The sequence below is a fragment of the Pempheris klunzingeri genome, chromosome 8 (genome assembly GCF_042242105.1).
Source record: "Pempheris klunzingeri isolate RE-2024b chromosome 8, fPemKlu1.hap1, whole genome shotgun sequence".
NCBI classification, from domain to species: domain Eukaryota; kingdom Metazoa; phylum Chordata; class Actinopteri; order Acropomatiformes; family Pempheridae; genus Pempheris; species Pempheris klunzingeri.
The window spans coordinates 23,450,660-23,474,637 of NC_092019.1; the positions used below are offsets into that span (position 1 = coordinate 23,450,660).

The window sequence follows — 23,978 nt, forward strand, 5'->3', positions numbered from 1 at the left end:
GCTCACGCACGCTGTGTGGCTGCTCTAAACTGGTAACGTGGACGCCAAAAAAACCCTGCAGGTTCCGCGACACAGACGCACTGCAGAGGTGGGCAGTGTGTCTCCGGTCTAAGGTGTGGTTGAATGTGTGGTGCTTGTTGTGTGCCACAGCTGGTAATAAATAAGAATGCTCTTTGTCTGTCCAAGCTGGCCCTGTGAAGACCAGCTGTAGCACTCACAACATTACACCTCAAGTAAAATGGCAGTCTTACCAGACATTCCTAACAGACCTAACACTGAAAGGTTGACTCCAAAACTGAATTGCAATCACATGCTTGCTAACTTTCTATTAGGTTGGTCAATATGGCAGCAGGTGAATTCAGGATTCTGGTAGACTTTTCGGTTTCCACATTTTCACATATTTGTATTAAGTACTCAAGTACTCTCAGAAAAAAAAGACTTAACCTGAGAACTGTGAACCACACACATGATAATTTTGTCATGATACAATCATTGGGACATATGAGTAAGGGGTTTATACCATCAAGTAATTTTCTAGCACCATTGCTGTTTCAACATGAGGAAAGGATAGGCTGCGGTCTCTTCATGGCAATTGAGAATGTAGTATTAAAGCACACATCCCTCTTCTGTGGCCATCTCTAATATCAGGGCAGGAATTATACCACGGCCGAATGGCCAGTGCAGTGGATGCCCCGGAGTGTGGCCGTAATGTCTCGTCTAAACAACCCACATGGCCCGGCTGGCATGCCCTGTTTTCAAATGGCTGTTGTACCCTTAAAAGAAAGTTGCAGATTTCCTAATTTAAAACTTTGTGTGTGACAAGGCAAATAAACTCAAGTCTCTCCTAGTGTCTTGATCATCACACTGGACATCAGCAGCAGAGCGAAATCCTCCCATTCCTGCAAATATGTGTAACGTTAACATAAATATTGACAGCTAACCTGCTAACAACAATTAGTGTCATGTGATAAGCACAAGCAGCTAAAAACTGTACAGTGAAAGTATTGATACATGTGTGTTTTAAAGTTTACCAGGATATTACTAAGGGCTGGATGATCCAAGCTGCAGAGTTGTGCTTCAGAAGCACTGAGCCTCACCTCCAACTCAGTAAATAAAACACATTTAGTTTGTACCATTATCATTAAAGGAGGCACAGGTAAACATACTATACGCCAAGCAAGAGAGCCGGAGAGAGAAGCCGTGGCTAACTGCTAAGTAACTACTAGCAGATCTGAATAGCATGGACACAACCGTGGGACTAGTAGAGAGCTGTGAGTGCTGGAGCAGAACTAGTGTTTAAGTTTAGAATTACAGTAGATAATTAACCACTGTGTGGATAAAGTAAAAGTAAAGTAACTGGGTCCAAAGCAGCAAAACCTACCAGTAAGAGAAACGCTGGAAGACGGAATGAGACAAAGCACGTCAGGCCACTACTTCATCTGGGCACACTGCTGAACCTTAGAATTATTTTCAATGGCCCCTGATTAATATATATGAATTTTATTGTTACTGATTTTTATATTTGGTAATTTATCCTTTTACTTAATATTTTTATTTTTGCTACATAATTCATTCATTGATGTTTACTTTATTCACCAGATTTTTTTTTCCTATACATATTGTTCAGTGTTGTTCATTGTATACTGTTTTGTCTTTGTACAATGTAATATCGCTTACTGTTACTTACTGTTATGGTTTTGGCCTTGGTGCCTTACATTTTAGTCACGATGCACCAATAAATTTGTATTTATAAAGGCCAGTGGCCTTGCCCTAAAAATGACTTCATACCAGGCCTCCAATATTACATTGGGTTGGCCTTTGCAGCGTGGGTCAGTGGCTCACGACCCTAGGATGGTCTTGGGGGACGCTTATTTAATATATAGGTGTTTGCATTTCAGGCAGAGAGGTTTCATAACATTTCTATAACCTCAGTAGTGGAGACAATCCTCAGGTGTGGTATGTAATGGGCCCAACGGCCAGGTGATTTTTTATTTTTTTTTAAAGGGCTTTTGGCTACTGAAATTATGTGACTGGGCTTACATCTTTGCAATGTAATGTCAGCAGAGACCAGCTGAGTATTGTTCCTTTAACTTGTCTTATTCCATCTGATGTGGGCCCGGCGCACTGATTGGGAAATGAGGTGCTAACTGTAAAGTGAGAAAGAGTGCTGGTGCTGATACAAAACGTCATGTCAACCAACAAGCCGACCACAAAGTTCCTTTAAAATGTTTTGTTCACATAAGCTATAAAAGCATGAGAGGGTTAGTTACATAGTCATGATTAAAGCTGGCTTTCAGAACAGATAAACAAGAGGCACACAGTAGTTGAAGGGAAAGTCCAGTACTTTTCTTTTCACTGCTGCTAGCGGCAGGTGAGAGATCACTGATGATTTACACAGATTTATTTTCATCAGCTGCGTATTAGTAACAAACAGTCATCCTGTCCAGTAGCTATGATCTAATTACCATCACTGACAATTAGTCAGCATTGAAAAGAAAGAGTACAGGTATGTGTATGTTGTGATCAGCCTGACCTCATAATAATATAGCACGTTTGGTTGCGATGTCAGAAAGGATTTTCGGTATTCTTTAGGCACAAGGCACAGTCTGCGACTGCATAAACCATCAACATTGTGTAAAGGCACATTCTAATGTTACTGAACTAACAAATGAATTTACTGTAATTGTGGTTAATGGCTCAATCAACATTTGAGAACACTAGAGGTTCTCTACCAAAGCCTAGAGCCAAAAGACTAAGAGCTGATGATGTAAATCCTGAAACAGCTCCATAGAGAACAGTTTGGAGGAAAATGGTAGTGAACAATTACCTCACAACACTGAAGGCGATGTCTCTCTGGTTAATGGTATATTTTTTTTCTCCTTTTTCAAAACTAAAATAATACCAATGAAAAAAAGCTCATTTGAGTCTTTGAGGAAACATTTTATTTTTCAGCATTACCAGGTAGAAGCCAAGGACTTGGGGGGGGGGGACGGGGGGGGGGGGGGGGGACGGACTAAGGGGAAAACTTATTCATTCTGAACTTAAAGAGTAATTAATTTTTGTACCATATAGACAACACATTTGAAAATGTAGTTGTCTGTCTTAACTGCTCATGCTAACTTTGTTGCACGTTCACTTGTGAGTATCCACAGCCTAATATGTGGTCCTAAAAGATCAGACAATCCAGTATATTCTTATCATGCAGCTACATACATACCCCATCCCCTCAGATTCACAAACACAAATGGTCAGAATACTAACAGGGCGTATTTAGACCAGATAGAATAAACAAACAGAATGGACTTTAAATTGAGGTCCTAGTCTAGTGACTGACGGACTGTCCATTAGTCGCAACTACACTGATCTAGAAATAGACATGTAACTCTCATTTATATGTGTTGAGGAAATGGTAGAGTGTAAAGTTTACTCCCAGGGTACTCTCCCTCTTCACACTTCAACGATTAATATCATATGGTACAGGACAGAGGCAGCTGGGCCTTTACCAGGTTCAAACCTCTGTGGGACTGCAGTGAAGCCAGAGAACTAAAAGCCCCCATATGCTAGTTTTAATCAAAACAAGCTCTTTAACCCTAGAACACTAACCTAACAGTTAGTAACACCATCACTAACGTCGGGTATATTTTACCCAATAAAAAAATACTTCTCATCAAAATATATTAAAGTACAATACACGGCAAATTGCAGTACTCTTCTTTAATTTTCCCCTATACAACGTCTCATGAAACGAAAAAAAGGTATCATGGGGGGATCCTATAAAAAGGCTCTAAAATTAGGGAATTCCTTTAAAAATGACAATGAAAATCACATGACCACAATCACGTGGGTGAAAATCGCCCAACGTTAGTGTTCTAGGGTTAATGGAATATTGGTCAGGCTTTAGAATAGTGAATGTTGTATGTCTGTATTATGTGCACTGCACTGTCTGGTTATTCATTAGATTTTATTGTTTGTCAGCCTTACAATTACAATTTGAAGTATTTTCACATGCATATTCAAATGAACATAAAGGTAAAAGTACATTTATTAATCTTTTTAACCTTTTCCCCTCTTCAGATAGGTGAAGGGGTAATTTGGTGGTTCTTGGCCTTGATAGCTTCTTCATATTTTTAGGATTTTTATTTTTATATTTGTATAAATTTGTGATGTTACCATGGTTTCAGTTTGTTCAGTGAGTCTATCCATTTTTAAAAAAGTTTACAAAAAAAGCATGTGACATTTTTTGATACAGCACATTTTTCATCAGAACTGGATTTTAATGCATTTACTTCATACAGTTCCCTGCTGTAGATGTAGAATATAGTTCTGTATGTGACTAGTTTTGTTCCTCCAAAGATTTTCTGTTACCTTGTTATTCTATTTCATACACATTGGATTTGCTTTCATCACAGCCTCCTCTGTCTGGACATTTCAGGTGGTGATAATACAGCCTTTTTGTAATGATGCAACTTGGGAAGAAACTAGGAGTTTGGTCTAGTGCTACAGATCTCCCTGTCAGTTGCTATGCAGCGGAATAGTTGTAACGAACAAATTAAATAATATTAATTCATAAAATATATGGATAGTTTTAAAATCAAGATGGAGCAACACTGTGTATATTCCTTTTTTTTCTTTACTAAAAGATTCAGGGGTGGACCACATGGCTAAAATCACTGTATATGCTTTTTTTTTATTATCATGGTAATACATCCCACTCTTAGAGCTGTGGGATATGTAAGCATGGAGTTGCCTCAGTTTGCTTGGTAGGTAGTGGAAGAGACTTGAATGTAGACTAGAGTCTAATCAGGAGTTAGAAAATGATTCAGCGTCTGGCTCTCAGGACTGAGTGTTTACATTGTGCCAAAGGACAGGAAGAATATGTGCAGGATGTCAACATTTAACTTGTCACTTTATAACAGATGTTGCATAACAGGCCTTAATAGTTGATCATTAAATAGAAGTGTTCATAAACATCATCAGTGCCTGTACAATTGAAACAATAGAGATGCATTTCAGGCCAACAAAGGGACCAGATTTGCACCAGTCTGGTTGCCATATTATATTTGCATTCTGATTAAATTCTGTCCATTGAATAGATTTACATCATTGTGAAGCCAATGCTGGTCTGGAGCAGAAAGCTGATTAATGCTGCAATGTGTTTCAGGTGATTCAAATTGTTTGTTGCTGGGGATGTAGGTAGAACACTGGAGCAGAGCGTAATGGGTCCTGTTATATTTTCAGTTGTACAGACAGTTCATAACTGCTCACTGAACCAGAAAAAAACTGCAGGATTCAGTCCATTAGGGGATTCGGATTCCTATGGGATCTGCGAGCAGTTGGATATACTGCCTTATTTATTCACAAGCTTTCTCATTGTCCCGTCCTATGGTTGCCTCTCTTAAACTAACTCAATCAACACACACACTCAAAGACCAAACACACGTTGAAACGGTGTGTTCAGGCATAAAAGTAATTTCCCCTGTCAGGGTAAGCCTGATGGGATTAGCCTTGTTGTTATCTCTTTATTATGAAACACCCTGAAAACATCCAACATCCTTTTTACGTTCTACTGTCTTGCTTTCAACATGTACCGTGGGTTTTCCTCGGTGGAAAAAAAACTCAGTAATGAGCCACAGTTACGCAAAGATTCTCGCAACATTGAAACAAAGACTTCAACCTTGATTCCCCTGACACTGCATGAAAAAAATCCAGTTTCATGGGTTTCAAAGAAATGATGAGTAACAGGATTGTGCAGTGTGTTTTGGATGTTTACCACCAAAAGTGCAGTGCTGTCATTAGTGACAATCCTGACCAACATGAAATAATGGTTACATATCAAGCGGGTATTGGATAAGGTTCTTGATCAATCAATACCAGCGACTCAGCATGCACTTAGTGGTTCTGTCATTCCTGCTGTATGAAATGTACATTCCAGCTCTCTAACAAACATTTTTAATATACCCAATCAAGCTATATAGGTGACTTGATGAAGATCAGGGTCTTCGTTGAGGATTTGCTACTCATATTATTAGTTGGACATTTCTGATATTACCATTTTAAAGCTTGTTTTGGTGCTCTGCTGTGTCTTGGCTAATTCAATAATTTTGATCACAGTTTACTCTGAAGTTTATTATTGAACTTCAAGGAAGTGAACAAGTCTCTACAGAGACAAGTGATATTCGTGTCTAGAAGAATATGTACCCAATAAAGCGAATATCTGATAGAACTATAAATAGACAATCTGATGATGGTGATCTTGACTTTTTAAGTACCATTTAAGGACAAATGAAAAAGCTTAGTTATTGCTAAAGAAAACACCCTTAGCCGCCTGACTTCCACCTAAGGCAGATAAGGAACTGTTGCATAAGGAACAGTCTCCACAGGAAACAAATAACAAATGTGAACACAGAGATGGGTGTGTGCAGTATTGTTTTCTAGTTTTGGTAAAGGAAGCAGAGGGAAATCCTGAGGAGAATGTCTGGCATGGCAGCCCTGGCAATTCAGCAGGAAACAGAAACATTTCAATAAGTAAGATGTGACCATAAGTTAAGGTTAAGATGAAGAGACCAAGTCCACATTCTTGTGCAGATCATAAGGATTATCTACAGTCATGCATTGAAGTTTTAAGCTCCACTTTTAATGGGCTGTCCTTAAGCAGCAGACTGTAAAACAATGTGATTATTATATTTACTTGACATGGTCCATACATGGAGAAGTGTGTGATTCTACCAAGCAGAGTCAGCGTGCTGGTCTGTGCGTTTTGCAATACTCCAACACACAGATGGGATTTTTAATGATTAATTCATTACATAATATTATTTGGCCCGCTGTAATTTCAAGTTGCCCAATGACAGGCCTCCGTGGATCTGTTTGATAAGATGTTTATTATTTGACTTGATTGAATCTGAGATGTTTTTCATGTTGGGGAGGACTTTGTTTAACCCTCCTTAACTTCCGTCCTCCTCTGTACAAATCCACTAAGTTTTATTATTGTATATCATCTACTATGATGTCTTAATTGTCAAAAAAATAAACAATATGACTAAGAGTTGCGGTCAAGTGTATATACAAGATGTAGCACAGCAAATCCCTGTGTGCAACAGGAACTGCTGTTACATTGTAGTGTGGTGAGACCATGACCATAGAGGCAACAGTAAGCAGAGAGACATTAGACAAAAACGAGTGATTATGTAGATACGGTTTCAAAAATCATTTAAAAAAGAGCCAATCCTGTGAAAAATGACAGCTACATAGTAATCTATCTTGGCTGGGAGAGTCAAATGTATTATTAAAATTGTCATCTGAATGAGTGAAGTAAACAAAGCAAAATATAACTGTCAGAGGGAAGAGGGGTGCCTATAAGTTCCTACATGCATTTATAGACATATAGCTTTAGACGCATGTAAATCCCGCATAAAACCCATCCCTCATAAATGAAAGACTTTCCCCATCTTTTCTTGACCCACTGATTTTATGAGCAATGGTTCTTCCAGAATGTGAGGTTTTCACATTACATAAAAGGATGTGAAGGTTTAAAGCAATTCATTAAACCCAGAAGGAAAATTAAGATCAAGGGTTTCTAGTGAAGTGCAGCATAAGGAATTTTTAACTTGGCAGCATCATATAGTTGACAAAATGATGCATTCCTCTTGTAGAAAGTGGTACCATTAAGCTGCCACAAGATGATTCACACAGGTTTGGGTTTGGCTGGTGCTAATATTATGAAACGAATTTGAATAATCCAAAATATTAATAATATAATAAAGTCCTTGTGCTGAAGAAACCTGCTGCAGCGGAAAGAGCAGGGTTCATTGAAAATGTCAGGAATGTGGCTGCTGTGGATGACGGGATTTGTGTGGGCGATACTCTCCTGAGGGAGACTTCCTGTGGTATCTCTATAATAAACAGTGACAGGTACCTTAAGTCACCCAACAAAGTTGCTGCTGTGATTCTGCTCAGCAAATATTCAGGGAACAAACCAGGAAGAAAGGACTTGACATGTAAACAGTATATCAGAGCAGGCAGCATGTTGTGTTCTGTTGTATTATTCTATATGGTGAATAATATTTTTATATTATATATTAGGTTAATATTTAATCCTGAATCCTACTGTAAAAGACATTTGTCAAACCTAAAATATTTAAGTGAAATAGGTTATTTGTTGCAGGGAAAAAGGGGAACGTCAGGCTACAGGTTAGTTGGGGAGTGCCCAACTAACCAAGCGCCTCTTGCCTGATGTCAGCCGGGATTGGCTCCAGCCCCCCCACGGCCCTTAAGGATAAATAAGCGATACAGAGCATAGATGGATGGATTTGTTTAGTGAATGATGTCAACAGACTGTTTACGGGAAGAAAACCATGTCTCTATAGCTGAACACATATTCATAATATATTTGTATATTATCTGAGTTGAAACAAAAAATGAGCTTTTCACTTATTCTGCACTATGTTTTGTTTCTCTGCAGGATGGCTCAAGACAGCGCAAAGAAAGAAAGAAGACTGTATCATTCAGTAGCATGCCCACTGAGAAGAAAATTAGCAGTGCAAGCGACTGCATCAGTGCAATGGTGGATGGCTCAGAGCTGAAGAAAGTGCGATCTAATTCGCGCGTTTACCACCGCTACTTTCTCCTTGATGCTGACATGCAGTCTTTGAGATGGGAGCCCTCAAAGAAGGAATCAGAAAAGGCCAAAATTGATGTAAAATCCATCAAGGAGGTTCGGACAGGGAAAAACACAGACACTTTTAGAACTAATGGAACCTATGACCAGATATCAGAGGACTGTGCTTTCTCAATCATCTTTGGGCAGAACTACGAGTCCCTGGACTTGGTGGCAAACACTGCAGATGTAGCCAACATATGGGTTACAGGGCTGAGGTACCTGATCTCCTATGGGAAACATACCTTGAACATGATAGAGAGCAGTCAGAACAACATGCGCTCATCTTGGCTAGGTGAACTTTTTGATGAAGCAGACAGTAACAACAGCAAACAAATAACGATATGTACTGCTGTGCAGCTAGTCAAAAAGTTGAACGCGGGACTTAAAAATGTGAAAATAGAGCTGAAGTTCAAGGAACTTCATAAAGCTAAAGACAAAGCAGGCTCTGATGTGACAAAAGAGGAGTTCATTGAGGTCTTTCATGATCTTTGCACCAGACCAGAAATTTATTTTCTCTTTGTTCAGTTCTCCAGTAACAAAGAATTTCTGGATACCAAGGACTTAATGATATTTCTGGAAGCTGAGCAAGGTATGGCACAAGTCAGTGAAGACACCAGCTTAGAGGTCATTCAAAAATATGAACCGTCTAAAGAAGGCCAGCTCAAGGGTTGGCTTTCTCTTGATGGGTTCACCAACTATCTTATGTCTCCAGAGTGCCATATATTTGACCCGGAACAAAAAACAGTGTGCCAAGACATGACCCAGCCTTTATCCCACTATTACATCAATGCATCCCACAATACATACTTGATAGAAGATCAGTTCAGAGGTCCCTCTGATGTGACAGGGTATATCCGTGCCCTCAAGATGGGCTGCCGCAGTGTAGAGCTGGATGTGTGGGACGGGCCTGATAACGAACCTGTAATATACACTGGTCACACAATGACATCACAGATTGTTTTTCGCAGCGTCATAGACGTCATCAACAAGTATGCCTTTGTTGCATCTGAGTTTCCACTGATACTGTGTCTAGAAAACCATTGCTCATTAAAACAGCAGAGAGTCATGTTTCAGCACTTAAAGAAGATCCTTGGAGACAAGATCCAGCTAGATCATCCAAAACCTGAGGACTGCTACCTCCCCTCTCCCTTTGAACTGAAGGGAAAGATCCTGCTGAAGGGTAAGAAACTGAGCACAAACTGCACTGCTTCAGAAGGTGAGGTGACAGATGAGGACGAGGGGGCAGAGATGTCTCAAAGGATGAGCATTGAATCTGCAGAAAAACAGACTGTCGCACCCAAGAAATTCCAGCTGTCGAAGGACCTCTCTGATCTTGTGACCCTGTGTAAGTCTGTGGAGTTCAAAGACTTCCAAACATCTTTCCAGAGCCAGAAGCAGTGGGAGCTCTGCTCTTTCAATGAGGTCTTTGCAAGTCGCTGTGCCAATGACTTCCCAGGTGACTTTGTCAACTACAACAAGAAGTTCCTAGCACGGGTTTACCCCAGCCCCATGCGGATTGACTCCAGCAACATGAATCCACAAGATTTCTGGAAGTGTGGTTGCCAGATTGTGGCAATGAACTACCAGACCCCTGGCCTGATGATGGATTTAAACATCGGCTGGTTCCGTCAGAATGGGAACTGTGGCTATGTGCTGCGCCCAGCGATCATGAGGGAGCAGGTTTCTTATTTTAGTGCCAACACTAAAGATTCAGTGCCTGGTGTTTCTCCACAGCTCTTGCACATCAAGATCATCAGTGGACAAAATTTCCCCAAACCCAAAGGCTCAGGTGCCAAAGGGGACGTAGTAGACCCATATGTGTATGTGGAAATACATGGCATTCCTGCTGACTGCGCTGAACAAAGGACTAAAACGGTCAACCAGAATGGTGACAACCCTCTGTTTGATGAGAGCTTTGAGTTTCAGATAAATCTCCCCGAGCTCGCAATGGTGCGCTTTGTGGTGCTAGATGACGACTACATTGGTGACGAATTTATCGGCCAATATACAATTCCCTTCGAGTGTCTCCAGCCAGGTTTTCGCCATGTACCACTACAGTCTCTGACAGGGGAGGTTCTGCCACATACCTTGTTGTTTGTTCATGTGGCCATCACCAATCGAAGAGGAGGCGGCAAACCACACAAACGGGGACTGTCTGTACGAAAGGGCAAGAGGAGTAGAGAGTATGCCAGCATGAGAGTGCTATTGATCAAGGCTGTGGATGATGTCTTCAAAACAGCCATGCTGCCACTGAGGGAGGCAACAGATCTCAGAGAAAATATGCAGGTACAACATTTAAATTCATTGAACTCCATTTAATGCTTATTCTATACACTTATCCTCAGCCTCTGATGTATACACTGCTGAGCCAACAGTATCACGTGGTAATTGCATGATTTTTTTCCTTCCATCTGTCAGCATGGGAATGATTTTCTGTGAGAGGCTAGACTGCAGAAAATGTAACCCCAATTCAAGTATAGATTATAACCACATTTACTACAAAGAATCTTGAGCATCTAAAAAAATTGCTGGAAAGGGAACAACCACAAGGTTTAACAATCAGGTTTGATCTAATCCTTATGTGTCGTACAATAGTAAAACAGATGCAGGGGGACAAATTGAGAAACATTATGATTAGATTCCTGTTTGAGTGGTAGATCCATGTAATACATATTCATAACTTGTAATGTGTAAATTGGAGAAAGATGCAGAGAAAGAGTTACCAATCATTTTTAATGATGTTAAAATCACTGCAGCCATATATGAATATCGCCTTAAGCAAGCTGTTAACATGTTTTTAACCAAAGCGCCTCCAATCCAGATAAAGCCAGTGTCATCGCCAACCTTTTTCTTTTCTGATATTGAGCGAGCTTCTCCCCCCTAGGGAGCATGAAAATTGTGTAATTCGTTCTCTTTCATATTCACTTTTGTGTCATATTTGTGGTCTTCAATCCTCATCACATGAAATTTTGAGAATTGCTGTACTGGAGTGTCACAGCATTTTGTGCTTCGTCTCATGTTGTGTTTCTACAGGCATTGTATGAGGATTTATTTTGGTAGCCCTGTTTATATTGCAGTCATTGTGTGATAACAAGCCACTGGCCTTGAGACTATAACACATCTTGGCCATCCTGTCACTGTTTGTCCCTCCGGTTGTTTATGTAGGGTTTAAATTTGGCCTTTCACAGGAAGGTTAAGATTTGTGTGTGTGTGTGTTTGTTCAATTTCCATGTGATACTGTGTCAGTCCAAAAGGATTGAGTGTTTATGAATAGCTGACAAGTGCCAAAGGGAAAGTTCTCACAGGTATTGAATGAGCTTCCAGCTACTTCCTCTAACAGGGTGCTACTCTGTGGGCTGGTGGTTATATATTATATACAGGTCGATGCCAGATTTTAGCAACATGGAATATTAAGTTCCCTTCTCTTCATACTTGACTGATGGTTATAGACATCTTTTGCTTGGCATGCCAGTAGAAAGCAGAACCAGTATACCTTATGCAGCTGTATGTTCATGTTTGTTTTATTTAAGAAGGGACAATGCAGAGTAATTAACATTGTGTAAATGTGCCTGTAATTTGTCTCCTCTCTGCAGAATGCCATTGTGTCCTTTAAAGAGCTGTGCGGCCTGTCAGCAGTGGCTAACCTGAAGCAGTGCATCTTGGCCCTTTCGCCTCGACTGACTGGGCCCGACAACAGCCCCCTCCTGGTGTTCAACCTCGCTGACCAGTACCCTAACTTGGAGCCCCAAGGTCTCCTACCAGAGGTCCTCAAGAAAGTCGTCACCACCTATGACATGGTGAGCAGTCCACTTTATTTGCAAAGCAATAACACCTGGAAGCCAGTGATACAAGCAGATGAGTTGGATAAATTACCATAATTAAAAACACAGGAAAAGATAAGATAAAAAGGTAAGACGTTAACGTTCAGTTATACAAACCTCAAACAATACAAAAGATACAGGGAAACAGCAGACTTAATCTGCTGATGCTCTGTGGTGCTCTTCTCTGTCCACCCTCATGGTTCTTATGTAGGCAGCGAAACAGAGATACAATTCAACATGTTAACTGTTGTTTAAAGAGGATTTGGCAGTGGTGTTAACTGTATCTTCGTAAGAGGAAAAAGAACAACTAACCAAACAAACTAGCTTTGGCTCCAATCAAATCAATACCTTGGATTTGCTGGACTTAATGGGGACATACAGAGATAGTTAGGTAATGGGGCTGGAGCTCTGTTAAGTAATAAAATCAATGTCCACACGTTATGCAACGTGACATTGAGGCTATTCCCAGACAACACCATTATCTTTAACACATCCTGTTCTTTCACATTGATTCTCAGTACATTATGAACAAGTAAACTTTCCATCATTCATAAGAAATCCCAAATCCACGGGCAGAAGTAGAGCAACAAGTAAACTATTTGGAATAATTTTGCATCCACTAATTGGGAGTTTGTTGTTTTCAGATTTATGTCCAACCTTTTGGCTGTAGCGTTATGTCCCCAGAATACGTATTCAGCCCTGTAAGATCAGAGTCAGTGTTTGGCATCAGCATCTGAGCCCAGCTGTTTTTGGTGTCTCACATTTTTACAGTATGCAAAGAGGGAGATGACACTGTACAATGCTAATGGATTGGTGAGAGCAAACATGGTGTTGTTAGCATCATATTAAATATTTTGTTTGGTACATTTCTTTTAAACTCTCTATGTGAACACCAGTGTGACAAGTGTTGATAGACATTTCACATGTACTTATATAATAAAAATTATTATGAAAACAGTGCACAGAGAAACAATGTGTGATGGGAAACAACTATACAATTAGGTGTTATCTGCACCCAATTATATTATTTTTATGGCACATCACATCCCTTGAGATTCAAAGATGAACATCTGATGCTGAAAAGGCTGAGATGCGGGCCGATTAAGGTGACCCCTCTGCTCTATTCAGACTCAGGAGTGGAGGGCTAGTTAATTGGCCCTGATGGGAAGAACGCCAGGAAAATTGAGTTGGAGGGAAGAAGGGAGAAATTGACGGGTGTTAGGGGACCAAAATCGAATAAATTAAGAGCAAGGGCTTAAGTGGTTTGAAGCTGCAGGCCTTGATCATCTGCAAAGTGCCAGAAGAGACGGGGAGCAGGAAGGTGCACAGCTGAAGGAGAGAGACAAGTACAGAGGCGTACATGAAATGAAGCGAGAAGAGCCAAACTTAAAGAGTTGTAAATAATGTATGAAACAGCACAATTAGAAATGCAGGCGCTGTGTCAAAATCCACCACTGGGAGTAACCAGGTTTTCGCTTCCTAATTGGCAAAAATAGTATCTGGGTCTCAATCCCTGCCCATTTGTGTGCTGAGAGAAAGGTGCAGAGACTCAGCATGATGCCAGATTGTGGTCTTAGATAATGTGGTCTAATTTCTGTTTTTGTTCACAACAGATGAACTAAGGGCACTGTTTGTGAGTTACAGCTGCATGATTTCTGAAACAAGGACAATGCGAAGCCCATACGTTAGTTCCTGTTTTGTCTGACAGTAACATAATCAAATTTTTCCTATGGTGTTTGGAAATATTAAAACTATACATATATGTGTAAGTATTAGTTTGGTGTATGATTATCCAACTGCATATCTCCAAGTGCTTTGCTTTCATAATTAAAGCCTGTCGTTTAAAATGTGTTCCTCTTTAGTTTTTACGTGAATATTGGTACTGCTAAACTTAACATCAACTTAAATATAAGTTTGTGCCTGTGTTAAATGCAGGTAATAATAATGATAGAACTTAACACACCACTTACAAGAGAATCTTTAGCTGGAAAATGGAGCAAAGTCCACCCATTTACCTTAGAATGTGCCTTTAAATACATTGGAGATGCTGCATGTGCCACCAAGACGGTAATTTCTACTCCCATCAGGGAAGTAATCACAGCGTGTGCGACAGCTTTAAGTGCCGCAACTGCAGCTGCCGAGTGACAAACAGCCACAATCACCTAGTCATGACTGCTTGTAGCACAACATGGTGGAACTGTATCTGTTCCCCATACAGAACACAGTATCAGGGGGTGGACTCTATATAATCATCATTGTTATGATGTACCGCACACAGGAAAAGCACAAACACAAAATTGTGTCAGATCTCATGGAAAAACAAATCAGTATAGTTGATAAGAAGACAACCACTTGACGACCAAAGTAGTTTCTACCACAATGATGTGAAGGGTGAGTCTGGTGTTCTATGTTCTGACTCTCAAAACTATCTGGTTTCTTGGCCCCTCAAGCCTACTGGTTTCTATTAATGACATACAAATTAAAAACCGAGTTACACATTTATGCCATAGTTTCACTTTTCGAAAATGCTAGGTAATTTAAACAGTAGTGCACTGTATTTTCTCAAACAGTCAAAAAGAAATAAGTAGTGCGTGTGTTTTAGATTACCACACAGTTGATCTTGAGTATTTCTAGCAGCAGGTCAGTGTATGTGGAATTGACTCAGAATAAACTACAGGGCCCATGTTCATAGAGGTGAAGCTACATATCACCCAGTGCAACTGTGTGGCTCATTTATGGAGCGTAAGCTGTATCAGGCAGTACTTGGTCACTAGGATCAGTTCATTGTTGGTTATTGACTATTCATAAGAAACCAGCACCAATAAGAAAAACAGAGAATACCATCTGACTTAACCTTTTAGTAAAACCAAATTGTCCTTGGGAGTAATTTTGAGGTTTTACTAATTAAAGTGCTCCTTCACCTGGATTTCTGAAAGAAGTTTCTATTGTTCACATTTTCCCTCCACGTTGTACCTGACACCCTGCTTCCCCCTCCCCACGCCTTCTTTCTGCTCTTGCCAGCTGGCCACAGAGCTGGCATGCTCCAGAGATCGATCTCAGGGGCATGATGCTGGCCACTGCTCTTTTTTTTTTTTTCACAGAATGGTTTTGTTACACTGAGCTTGAGTAAAATGGTGTTTTTCTTTCCTTCCTTTCCATCTTGGCAGCTGGAGCAAGGCAGTCTGGCTTTGTGACATGACCTTGCGGTGTACTTAAGTCACTTAGGGAGTGTACAAGTAAATGTACAAGTCAATTACAACACTGCATACTGGGGCCAGTACCCAACAGGCACTAATTGAAATTAAAAGCAGAGCAACATTTGGTTATTACTAGTAGTACAGTACAGTATCATCTCCTTCACAAGAAACAATCACGCCTTTACTAAGATGATCAGAGAGAGAGATGGTCCAGATGTCTGTGCACCCTGAGCTTATGCACATCTTTTTCTGACAGCCTACACATGCATTGATAACCTCATGAAACACCATTGTGCCTTCATCCTTGTGTAAGGAAACCAAAGGGTTCAGCACGGTGTGGGGAGGGTGCGGTGTTGGCATTTAATATGTAAATTGATTTCCCAAATTCTTTGAGTTAATGGACACTATGATAGTCTGTAGGTCAGCAGAGTTTGTGCACTCAATTAAGGCTAAGCATAACACCACAGGAGCTAAAGTCAGCACACAGTTAGCACACTTTCATAGATAGCACGCCTGTGGTCTTCTCCAGTATGGCTCACACGTTTAGGCTTTCTCCTCATCTTGATTATGTGCCTTTTCTTTTAAAGAGATGCTTTCAAACTCAAGTGTCCCTATTAACTGTTATATTTTACTCCTGCAGACAAGAGACTGTTCCTGTCTGAGGAGAAAAAACAGAACTTTTAATAAAACACCCTAATTGCTTATGTCTCCTTCCCTCTAATTTTGGCTTCCAAAAACGCAGCTCAGAGCCCACGCCCACCGACATGCCTGTAATAACAGCTTGGTTCCCTGAGCCCTCCCTGGATAGAAACACCCGGCCACAGACAGAGACTGCTCCCTGCTTTATTGTGGGATGGCAGTTCTGCTGAAATAAAGGCTAATAAGAACAATATGTTTGTCTCCTTTCAGGTGATCCAGACCAGCAAAACTCTGCTAGAGAACTCTGAGGGGGTTTATGAGAGAATTCTACAAACCCAAAAAGCAGGTAAGAGACGGTCACATGGTGAGGGAGGAAGTAGAGTAGCTATACACACATCACATAGGTGCAAGGTGACCAGAAGATGGTGTCAAAAAAAGGGGGGTAGCGCCTCTACTCTTGCCACATCTTTCTGTCATTGACAACATTTCGTTCCTACTTGGATCTACATGTTGAACAGAGGAAGAAAAGTAGCATCAAAATATTGTCAGTAATAATAAAAAAAATGTGGCATGGAGCAAGAGTGCAGCCATTACCCATTTTTTCACTATGGCAAAGGAGAACAACCATAAAAGGCTCTTCTTTTCAGACACTACTGGAGAGCCCCAGAATGCTTGGCTATAGCCTCATCATCTCTCTGAAGCCTCACAACGCAGATCAGTCCATATGAAATTCAATAGAAGTGGTTATACTTTACTTATTTGCATAAGTGGAATTACCATTTGAATCATGTTCAAGTATGCGATGCAGTCAGTGTTTCCCTTTGAAAAGCTGTGGCTCAGACGTGTTTAATTCACACCAGGAACAGCCCCTGTGTGTTATTCTAATTGCATGGTTTGGTTTAAGGTTCAGAGGTTCATCAGTGAGGGCTGTGCTGGATTCAAGTGTACAATGTCAGAGGCAGAATAGTGGCATCGGATGTCGTCAGAGGATGGACAGCTCTCTTCTTTGTGTGTTTTTCCTGTGCTCCTGTTACTTTGAGCGGACACTCTTTATTCTGCAACAGTTCTAATGTAAAATGGGTTTCAGTCTATGCAGACATATTTGGAAAACCAGTACGTATGGGTACAGAAATTCAATTTTGACATAAATGTGCCTCATAATGCAGCACCGTCTGCCAATGAATTCCATCTAAGTAGCATAGAAGGCTAATTTTTCACCTAGCGAGCCTGCTGGAAGCACCAAGTGAGGGAAGGGAGGAGAGAAGGACCATCATTATCACGGCTCAGCTTTATTGGTTTCCAGATGGATGACTTATAAAATATTCAATTTCTATTGTCTTGGCACATCAGAGAGGAGGAGAACTGTGTCCTTTTTTTACCAATGAGGATCAAAGGCTTTGCGCTTTTTTTTCTTTGGTGTTCAACCACCTTCCAGCCCTCAACAGTTACCAGCCAGTGGCTTTGGGATAAAGATGTGCTTGAGCTTACTGACATCAGAAAGAGCCCCTGGAGCCTGTGCTCACATCTGTGCAGCTGGGAATTTCATTTTGGCCATTTTCTATGCGGTTCAGATTTGTCTGTAGTGTGTGTTATTTAAAACAGTGACTATATGAAATGTTGCATCTGTGTTCTTTATTCATCATGACCCTGTCCATCTGTGCAGCCTTTGTCAGCATCTTTCCTGTTCTATTTTTAAGACCACCTGCTGCTTTGCCAGCAGTTTATAGATCTGCTGTACCAAATTATATACAATATGTTCTGTGTCCAATGTGTTGGCTCAACACATTAATATTACACATTGTTTGATTCATGGAGCACATGTGCAAGTGTGCATTATCAACTGCTGTGCTGCCCTAATTGTACCTGTTGCTTGTCTTCCATGGGACTTGTATAAATCACTCGTTTGAAACAATCCAATGTATTTAAGCCTGAAGGAGACGTCTGCCAGACATCAAGTCTTTTTCTACTTCATTACTCACTCATCTTTACAAAATGGCATTCATTATCATCAGCTCTATTTGAAGACAGATGACACTCCATTTCATGACTTGTGCATTTGGAAACACAACAGGATCTGATGTAACCACGCTTTGTGCTGCACAGTGAGTTCTAGCCCTTATTGATAGAGGTCTTGTCAGAGTGAATCATTCTTTTATACAAAACAATGGTCAACTGAATAACAGCAGTGAAAATGCTCAAGTAGTCCAAACTTTTTTTTCAGAAGCTTCAACAGAAGCTTTGTGGGGCTTTTGGTCTCAAAGCACCATTATATATGATTATCTAAAATCAGCTGGAGGAAATTCAACAGCCAACAATTGCAAACTAGGGCACATCAGATGGCAAACTGAAGAAATTGAGCATTGACTTATTTTCCATCATGAACTGACATAATTTGATCCCAGCGGTGTGTGTGTTTGTGCATATGGGTGAGCTCATGTACATGTTTTGTATTTCAATGTGTGTGTGTGTGGCAAGGTTTCATGCACTTGTCTGCTGTGTAGAAACTGGGTCAGTACAAACCCAATTCCCCCTTTACAGCGAGCGGAACGTTCCAGCAGCAACAGCTATTAAAGTTGTGAATAATCCATCACATCAGCTCTGACAGGGCAGACTTTCCCCTCTGAAAGGAACAACATGCAGCCAGTGTCAGAGAACACAGTCAGGTGTTTGCAGCTCAAACATGGATGTCACTTCCCTCACCAGGCTCACTTAGGTTCCAATTAGCATTCAGGGCAGCTGGATGGCTGAACCCGCTCCAGACTAACAAGATCAGCAGAGAAGATGTTCTTAAATGCCAAGTGAAAAATGATGGTGTGCAGAGTAGCGCTGCAGTGACATTTTGCAGAATACAAAGCAAAGAGCCAATGTTTATGTTACACCAGTTAAAAGACCATTTCATGTGAAGTTCATTCAGCATGTAGTGGAGTGTATTCTCTTACTTTACTGTTTTTATTTCAACGTTATCGTCTATATATCAAACATTTTACCCGCTTTTTTTTCTTAAATAATGTTTGGTGAATCTCTTTGTGTCACATCTCTACTGTACATTATATAATTAATATCAGAGCTGAAAGGATGTGTGAAAGACTCTGTCTCCAACCGAAGATGCTAAACATTCGCTGGTTCCAATTTCAGTGTCACATCTGACAGTCAAAACAGCCAATCTGAAGATGTGATGTTGGGGTCTGAGAAATTGTAATTGGTTTTTCTACATTTTTTTGACATGTCATAGACTAAATTGAGAAAAGTATAATAGTAATGGTATTCAAAAATAACAAGTGGTAGCCATAGTTATTGAGATTAATGAATTATGGTTTCTATGGTATGTGTAGACACCATCATGTCTTGTTGATAGAATCTTCTATAATCAATCCAGCTAATAATTCAGGTCATGTGAATCTGATCGGCCACTCCATACTGAAGCAGCTTCATGTTTTGAAGCCTCCAAGCAGCATCCCTTATTGTACAGTAGCCATCTTGCAGCATTACCTCACAGAGATCAGTCTGAAATGCCTTACTGAGAATGAGCTTCCCCCTTTCTTGCCTGACATACTCCACAAAATGTTGCTAGGCAACGTCCAGTGTGTGTGTGTGTGTGTGTGTGTGTGTGTGTGTGTGTGCGTGTGTGAGAGAGAGAGAGAGAGTGCGGAAGTTGTGCACTTTCTTCAGCACAGTCATGATTCACGTGGATGGCAGCAGTAGCTCCTCTGTAGTCACAGAATAGCGGCGTGGAACTGAAGAGAGAAATAAATTGGCATATCTGTTAGAACACAGGAGCGGTGGTGTGCCGTGTAAAAGTGTCAGATCTGACAGTAAATCATGGCAGTTGCTTGAGGTTAGATTCACGCCTGAGATCGGGCGGCAGACAGAAGCCTCAGCTGAGTGGCTCTAAAACAGCCCAACCCCACACCTATTATGGCGATTACACGCGAAGGGGGTCTCTCTCACATGTACACCATGTTTCCATGGCAACAGCACTAACAGGGACCATGGCAGACTCTAGCTGATTTCAGAGCAAAGCAGAAATGTGTGTGCTCTTGGTAGGGGTTTCCAGTGTTCCAAACGTGTGTTACACAGTTTGTGTGTAGGAACTCCCATCCTGACTCCATCTCCCTTTGGTTTATTTACCTCACAGGCTGTGGTTGCCTGTTGCTGCAGTGTCAGTGCTGCACTGTACAGCTAACTCAACATTAAACATGTCCTCACTGAGACTCAGTCATGCAAAGGGGAAAAGGGGGGGGGGGAGCTCCTCAGGAGACAAATAGCTCCTCTGTTCGATGCCTTGATGCTAATCCACAGTGAAAGAACGTCATGTCTGTCTGCCCACACTGCATCTCTCCTCTGCCTTTCTCTCTGTTTCCGGCACTCTCTTTCCCTCTCATCCTGCCTCACTGCTTCCTTCAACTCTGCTTTTTGTTTTCTTCTCTGCCTTTGAGTTATCCCCCCCCTCCCCTCCCCTTTTTTAGGCAATCCAACAGTTTTTGCCTATTCCTATCCCTTGACATACCATCAACATCTCACTGGGAAGTGCCACTGTGCTTTACCCTCCACTTACAAACATTTCACTCCAGGATATCGATTTCATATTCATGATGGTGAAGCACGGCGTTGCTGAAGGAGGGCGCACATGCTCAATAAACTATTCCCAGTTGGCCGTGACACCACAATGAAAATTAATGCAAAACTGTGTGTATTATTAGAATAAATAGGAGACCCAAGAGAAACAGGATGTATCTTCCTTTGTTAACCATCAAATAATGGGCACTTGCTGAATAGAAATCAATTTGGTCACACTTGACATTACATCCTTTTTTTCAGTCAAATCTGCTATCCACAAAACAATGAGAAGTATTAACATTTGATGGCAGGTGTTCACAGTTTCCCTTCTTCACATCTTAAATTCGATCCTCAGGTTGTCTCCTTAATTAGTTCAGAAATTGGCACTTTTTCAGACCTGACACGCAGCACACTTTCAACAGCAGCTATCTGTTGATGCTAGCTATTATCACACTGCTGACGAACAGTAAGGATAGAGGAATCCTCCACGGCCGGAGAATCTGTGTACTTCCACATACTCAGCGCCTCTGCTGTAAGAAGGGGCTGTGAAATGTTGACAGTACATGCCAGTGTCTTTGCTCTAATGTGTTTCCTCACAGTGACAACAGGCTTAGCGCCCAGTCACATCTCCCAGACACCAGTCACCTCACAGCTGCTCTTCTGTCTCACAAACCACCATGAATTCCTACCATAAAGACTGACTAGACACTTGCTATCATCTTTCCGTCTCTCTCAGCGATGGAATTTCACGAGAACCTCCATGACATGGCCGTGAAGGAAGGGTTGAAGGGCAGAAAGCTGCACAAGGCGGTGGAGAGCTTCACATGGAATATCACCATACTGAAGGTGAGATGTACTACACAGTGTTCTGTATTTTTCTGTTTGTGTAGCATGCACTTGCCACATTGCGCGCTGTAGTTTGAAACGTGTTACCTCTCATATACCTGCAACACACAGACAGAGACAGAGGCCAGGGTCAGTGGCCTGGGCAGTTCTCATGGACATTACCAGTAGCTGCTGTAGGAACTTTAGCAGCCCAGAGTTATATGACAGCTCCTGTTAGGACCGTGCAGTAGATGAGTTTCCAAGCACAGCTGTCATGACAAGCGCACACACGAGGGCTTGAAAACAAATCAGAATGACTCAGGGCTTATGGGACATGAGTCTCCGTGTGAGTCTCTTTCCATGATCCCTTGCAGGTGATGAATAATACTTATAGTCAAAGTTTCCTTAGAAGTGTGTTTCCACCTTTATAAATTCTCGATGTCCAGCCTCATAATCAGACTGCATTGCCATTTAATTTCATGTCACTCATTCAACCATTGGTCAGCTGGGTTGGAACTTGGATGATGGCACCATTGTCGTCTGCTGCTGTCAGCTCTGTTTATGCCATTTCTGTCATTTGTCACAAAATATGCTGACCCTCTACTGATTTATGATCACCAAGGACTCTATTTTTAATATCTGACTTGCTACTGAAAAACTGGAGAATTGTGACCTGTGTACTACTGGGACTAATCCACATGCTATCTTTGAGGAGTATGGATTATATCATCATCACTGTTTTGTTTCCTGGCATTCTCTGGTTCTGGTGTACACCTGGCTGGTACCGGCTGTAGGCCCTAATGAGGATATCCAGATCCCCTGCCTTTGCAGAGGTGGGGTGAATCACTGCAGCCTTCAGTCGCCAGGACAGGCACCCTAGATGGCAAAGGGCTCAGCTCCAACCAGGTTAGCTCTGGTAAACACTCAATCAGGAAGAAATAAGACATTTATCCTGAATGAATTCTTCACTTCCCGTAGATTTGTTTTCTTCTTTGTGACTGAAAGCTGGCAGAGTGTCAGTAAGTCGAATCCTTTTTCAGAAGTTGTACATATTTTCTCTTGAAGGACTGATGAATGAGGAGAGTGTAGGGACTGTTATTAAGAAAAGTACTGGGAACTGTTGTAGGACTTCTACTCTGGCAAAGAAATGAATATATTTGAGCTGAATCGATCCCACCTGGTACTTTGTGCCATGATTTACCGACCACCTAAATATAATAAGGATTTATAAATGACTGATTTTTTTTTATTAAATCTGAAATAATGTCAAAATATAACAGGGTACTACTCGTCAGAGATTTCAGTGTATGTCTGCTGTCCTACCAAGCCGTTAGTAAGAGACTTTGTAAATGTTATTGACTACCTTGTATGCTAACCCTTCTGTTCACTTCTCTGCTGTCTTTGAAAATGCTGAGACTCATTCTCCATTCTCCCTTTGTTTTCATACATATATTTAGGAGCTAATCTCACTATTTTATTCCACCTACTAAAACATCCTGGATACTGGTCGTCCCATTTAAAGCCATGTGTCCTAAACCTAAATTTGAAATGTGGTTCAGTTTCACCCCTTGTACAATTAGGTGAGAATACATAAGAGTGCAAGTGCAAGCAGAAAAAGACAAGTTGCGTGTGTCTTGACAATTTGAAGGACAGCTGGTGCAAGTATCAGAATTCTGTCAAAGCTGAAAAGACAAAGCATTTTTCTATTATTTTAAATAATTGTCACAAACTCCGTGTTAAAACCTCCCTAATCTGCTTGGCATCCTCAGAAACCTGTGAAGGAAATTATTGGTCATATAATACCTTCATTTTGTACCACTGTTGCCCCCCTGCCCCTCGTCTTTTCAAAGAGACTTGTTTGACTATTGGACCAAACCTCCAAATAATTATGAACAGCATTCTCACTTCAGGCATTGTACTACTTTTAAACATGCATTTGTGAAACCATTGATCAAAAAATCCAATCTAGACACCTCAGTTCTCTCCAATTTTAGACCTATTTCCTAACTCCCATTGCTGTTTAAAATTTTAGAGAAAGCTGTACTACAACTTCAATCCTTTTTAGACACATGGTATTTTTGAGGTGTTCCAGTCTGGTTTCTGAAAGTCTCTGCACTTTCAAAAGTTTTGAACAATCTTTTATTAGCTGCTGACTGTGGGGACTCCGCTACTCTTATGCTTTTAGATCTCACAGCTACATTTCACACAGGAGAGTGTGGTATCTCATCTCTCGCTTGAAGCACTGTGTTTGTCTTAAAAGGTACTGCTCTGGAGTGGGTC

General features: G+C 41.0%; 1 protein-coding gene across 1 annotated transcript in view; it reads left to right on the top strand.

Moving 5' to 3' along the window:
• Positions 1-23,978, top strand: part of LOC139204964 (inactive phospholipase C-like protein 2) — a 36,154-nt gene that overhangs the window by 8,371 nt on the left and 3,805 nt on the right. Inside the window, exons 2-5 of the mRNA XM_070835009.1 lie at positions 8,462-10,945; positions 12,253-12,456; positions 16,587-16,662; positions 21,610-21,719. Of these exons, the coding sequence (XP_070691110.1) occupies positions 8,462-10,945; positions 12,253-12,456; positions 16,587-16,662; positions 21,610-21,719 (2,874 nt within the window). The remainder of the gene's footprint in view (positions 1-8,461; positions 10,946-12,252; positions 12,457-16,586; positions 16,663-21,609; positions 21,720-23,978) is intronic.